This window comes from Limulus polyphemus, unplaced genomic scaffold (genome assembly GCF_000517525.1).
Source record: "Limulus polyphemus unplaced genomic scaffold, Limulus_polyphemus-2.1.2 Scaffold3179, whole genome shotgun sequence".
In the NCBI taxonomy this organism is placed as follows: Eukaryota; Metazoa; Arthropoda; class Merostomata; order Xiphosura; family Limulidae; genus Limulus; species Limulus polyphemus.
The window spans coordinates 119,302-124,186 of record NW_013668789.1 but is presented as its reverse complement, the minus strand read 5'-3'; the positions used below and the strand labels follow the sequence as shown (position 1 = coordinate 124,186).

General features: G+C 37.5%; 1 protein-coding gene across 1 annotated transcript in view; it reads right to left on the bottom strand.

Moving 5' to 3' along the window:
• LOC106468825 (regulator of G-protein signaling 7-like) overlaps positions 1–4,885 on the bottom strand; it is a 55,069-nt gene that overhangs the window by 11,223 nt on the left and 38,961 nt on the right. Inside the window, exon 3 of the mRNA XM_013929270.2 lies at positions 3,771–3,821. Coding sequence (XP_013784724.2) covers positions 3,771–3,821 — 51 coding nt within the window. The remainder of the gene's footprint in view (positions 1–3,770; positions 3,822–4,885) is intronic.

The following is a 4,885-nucleotide window of genomic DNA, read 5'->3' as shown; positions in this document are numbered from 1 at the left end:
CAAAGACAACTAGTCAAAGCGATGGGATGATGAGAAGGAATCTTGGGGTCCTTCCCAGGTTTAGAGAAAGGGAGGACAATAGCCTGGCACCAAGCATCTGGAAAAATATGCTCCTGGCAGATCCAGTTAAAAATAACCAGAAGAATAGCAAGAGAGGCAGGAGAGAGATGGCACAACATCTCATAATGAACATCATCAGGTCCGACCGATGTACTACCAGACCGATAAAAAGCAAGTTTGAGTTCCACCACTGTAAAGGGGTGATTATAATCATAGAGACGATCAGCCCGAAAGGAAAGAGGCGATCGCTCTGCCCGAGACTTTATGGCCAAGAAGGCAGGGGTAGAAACAGAAGTGCTAGAAACACGAGAAAAGCTTTGGCCGAGAGCATCAGCAATGCTCTGGACATCAGCAACTTCCTGGCCATTGGAGATCAAGATGGAAAGGGGATGGGAAGCATACCTCCCAGTGACTTTCCGAATCTTGTCCCATACAGTTTTGGAACTGGTGGTAGAAGAGATGCTAGTAGTGAACTTAATCCAAGACTTCTTTTGGCTCATTTGTCACATTCTTGATGACCACTGACCAATGGAAGTTGCTGGTGATTTTGTCTGCCATCTTCTTTGCTTCTAGGTGTTCTTCCACATTTGACTCATGAGTCAACTTCAACACTTGAGTCTGGTGTTTTGTTGGTACTATAATCTGCTTAACTTCCCCAACAGAACTGCCTTGATAGATCCAGTACAGCACTCCCATTTGATCCTCTATTCTGTAAGTCCTCTTCCCTTTGGTTTTGTGATCAACTTTCTCCCTGATACTGTCCCAAAGTTTCTGCAGTGAAGGGTCTTTCTTACGTGCTTCCTTCAGACCTACATTTGGGATGTCTCTTTTGAGCCTTGAAAGTGCTAGATGTCTTACTTACTCTTCTTTTCTTGAGCTCTTGTGGTGACTGAAGATGCTTGTTCAGTCTTCTTTCTGTCTGGTTCCTACAAACTTTACTGCCTGGTATATTTCCAATCATTAAGTCATAGATGGGTGCCTTTATACACATGCTCTCAATGTCTCCCACGTAGTATAGAGTGTCCATCTTTATTCATAACATGGGAAACTTTCTCACTGTCCCATCAATCAGCACACACAGATGTACCTTGCCCATCATCTGGTCATCAGATACTAGAATGGCTCTTACTGTTGCAGCCAGTGTCTCATAGGACCTTCACATTGTCTCCAACATAGCCTTCACCTACTGGCATGTTGTGATTTGTTGGCACCTCTAAATATTTGTCACATGCTCCAATTACCACTGGCATTGTTGACCCATTTGCTAACTTGAGCTGACTATCATTTGTGCATGGATATAGCACTTCCTTCTTGTGGTGAATCTGACATGTTGTTCTATTCTGTTTCCTCTGGCAGCAGGATCATGGTGACAGTTGCTCTTTTCATGTTTCTTGCTAGCACCATCTTTGTAGGTAAGCTCTAGCTGCTTTATGTTGAAATTTCTGCTGTTGCTTGTTGGTGACAGACTTGCACTCATTCGGAAGCATAGCATCTCTTCTCTCATTTGTCTGTTAAGTTTTTATCACCTTTGGTGGTATCCTGTTTCTTGCACTCATTCAGAAGCATAGCATCTCTTCTCTCTTTTGTCTGTTAAGTTTTTATCACCTTTGGTGGTATCCTGTTTCTGTTCACCCCCCCCCCCACTGGTTTTGACATTAACTGGTTATTCTTGGACTTGCCAGTTATACTCTCTCCATGGGCTTCCATATACTGTTCTGCCAACTTGATCATCTCATCCACGCTTTTTGGCACTCTCTCCTTTAGGAACAGTGACATGTCAGTTGAGCACATGATCATGAACTGTATTAGTAGATCTGTCAGTCCTTTAAAACTATTTTCACACCATTTTACAAGTATTGCTATAGGCATGCTACAAACTGAAATAGTTTCTCCAGTGTGTTTTACTTTTCTGTACTTCTGATGAAAACCTTCTTTTATAAGTTTATATTGTTTCAGCAATGCCACTTTCTAACTTGCCAGTATACACTTGTAAGCCTTTTCCTGTGAGAATGGAGCTGAGACAGACTTCACAGTCACCTTTGTTCCAGTTCTGTTTTGGGCAAGTATTTCATACTCTCCAGGAAAGCATCCATGTCATCTTTCTGTTATTCAAATTTGGGTAGCTTGGTTCAGGTGGCCCTGACCTCATTGTTATTCTCGGGTCCCTCATCTTTCTGTTGGGTGAGCTTGGCAATATCAATTTATGCACTTATTCTCTTTATTTCTAGTCTCACCTCTCCCTCCTTTTCTTTTTCTCAACTTGTGCTCTTATTCTCTCTCTATATTTCCTTTTCTTCCTCTCTTTTCTGTCAATACTCTTCTCTCTTTCTAGGTCTTTGAGTCCAAGCTGCTCACTTCTCTTGATCCATTTATCAAAGTCAGTCAACATGGTTATATAGTGTGGTTGTAACCTCTACAATACTTTTGCCACCACTACAGCTGTAGGTCTATTTCCACTGTTGTTCATGTCTTCTTATGCAGACATTTACCACTGTATAATTCTGGCTGGCTTGACAAATGTCATTTTTATATAGGCCAGGATTCTTTACCTTAGGTGTCTCCGACTTGTTGGAGATAAATTTTAAAAATAAATGGACAGCACACAATCCACATGTTTTAAAATAATATATTCAAAACAAGTCAAATATATGTTACACTATTGGTTATCACAGTCACATCTGAAGCTTTAAATAATTCTTTTTTTTTCCTATTGGTAGTCCACACAGGCAGGTTCAATTACTTTAAAACACCTTTTGACGAGACAAATTATTCTCCTCTGTCTCTGTGACACTTCCACTTTAGAAATCGCCACTATATGCTCTTTATGGTTAAACTCAGATTCATGCAGTCTAACCTAATTTTTTCCACTTTTGCTTTCATTGATTTAGCTTACTTACTTGCACTAAGTTTGTCACTTATATATATATTGCCTGACTGAGGCCTAGAACTTTCTACAAGCTATGAGATATTATGATGTAACAATACTCACTTAATGCAACAAGAAATATTCAGAAGGTTAACCTGAAGTCAATTCACAACAACTTAACTATGCAACAAAATGATTCATAAACAGTTACGTAAGAAAACTTGCATAACTACCACTTCTAAAAATAACTTACTTTAATGTTTGTACTATATAAACTAATTAATACTCTAGTATTAAACTTAAAATGAAAAGTCATGCATATCTAACATGCCATATTTCCAACTTTTAACTGTACATATGTAGTTTCTCTACAATTAATGTTAGGGTAAACAAAATGATAGATAAAATATAAAGTTTTAACAATAAAACTTTTAATATTTCTTCAGAGGATTCTAAAGGGTATGTAATTAAACAATTAAAATTGTCAGATGAAAATAAATATTCTTATTCTTAACATGAAAGTAGTCTTTCACTCAGATTAACTCATTAAAGGCTTCAGAAATTCACAGATGAATCTTTAGTAAAAACACTTTATTAAGAAATATGATTTTTTTGTGTACATCAAAATTTTAATGTTTGTTACTTGCTTGCTAGATTTCATGAAGACATACTTAGTAAATTCAGAGTTCTAGTATATTCAGCCCAACAAAGTGAGCTGCTCACAAAAAGTTAATAACATTTAAAATAACCTATCCTTAGCAGAGTGTTAAATTACCACTATTGATGGATTCTTAATAAAAAATTGTTCTCTTGGACTACAATACAAACCACAGTTTACTTGTACCTTGGTCTTCTATGCCCAAGTTTCTCATCATCCAGGTTACCATGTCAGCACCTGAAACACAAAATTATAACTTTAATTTGTCATATTGGGGCTCATGATAGACAGACAGAAAATCATATTTATCATAACATAAAAAAAACAAAAAACATTATCATAAAATGTTTGAGATATAGTAGTTTGATGAAAACTAATACTATTGTTATGACAGTGGAAATTGCGCGAAGCTTGGAGCATGCGCTGGAGTTCTAGAAAGATTGTGACTGTTCCTCGCAACTCTAGGCCTTTCTAGGCATGCTATGTTCTCGTATATAAACCGGCAAATAAAGTGATGGTGGAGAGATAATTGCAGACAGAGACATATAGTCGAGTCAAGCCGTAAGTAAGGTGCGTGAACTGTTGTGAATTCTAGCGTGTGTTTAAGTTAAAGTGACTGTGGAAATTAAGTGTATTGCAAAGTTGTATTGAGAAAGAATAAACTAGTTTTATTTATGAAAGGACTTGTATCGTTGAAGTTTTTCGGAAATAATTTTTACGGAAAATTAACAAACGAACACAGAGATGTAACAAATTGGTGTCAGAGAGTGAGATGGAAAAGAAAAAAAATAGAAACACGAAATGGCAAATCAAACTACGACCTAGCAGATTTGATAGCAGCAATACAAGAACAGCAAAAGAAACAAAAAGAACTAGAAAAGAAACAAGAAGAGAGACAACAGCAGTGGCAAGAAAACCTGCAACAGTGGCAGCTTGAACAGCAAAATAAACAAGAGAGATTACACTAGTTGTTGGAGGAAAAAGAAAAGAAACAAGAAAAGAGACTACAGCAGTGGTTGAAAGAGAAAGAAAAGAAACAAGAAGAGCGACTACAGCAGTGGTTGGAGGAGAAAGAAAAGAAACAAGATAAGAGACTACAGCAGTGGTTGGAGGAGAAAGAAAAGAAACAAGAAGAGAGACTACAGCAGTGGTTGGAGGAGAAAGTAAATAAACAAGAAGAAAGTCTCCAACAGTTGAGAGAAAGCCAGAGTGCAGAATGGAAAACATTAGTAAATTGCAAAGCGAATCAAATACCTTAAAAGATGATTTACTGTCTTTGACTCAAGGAGGATACATTAACT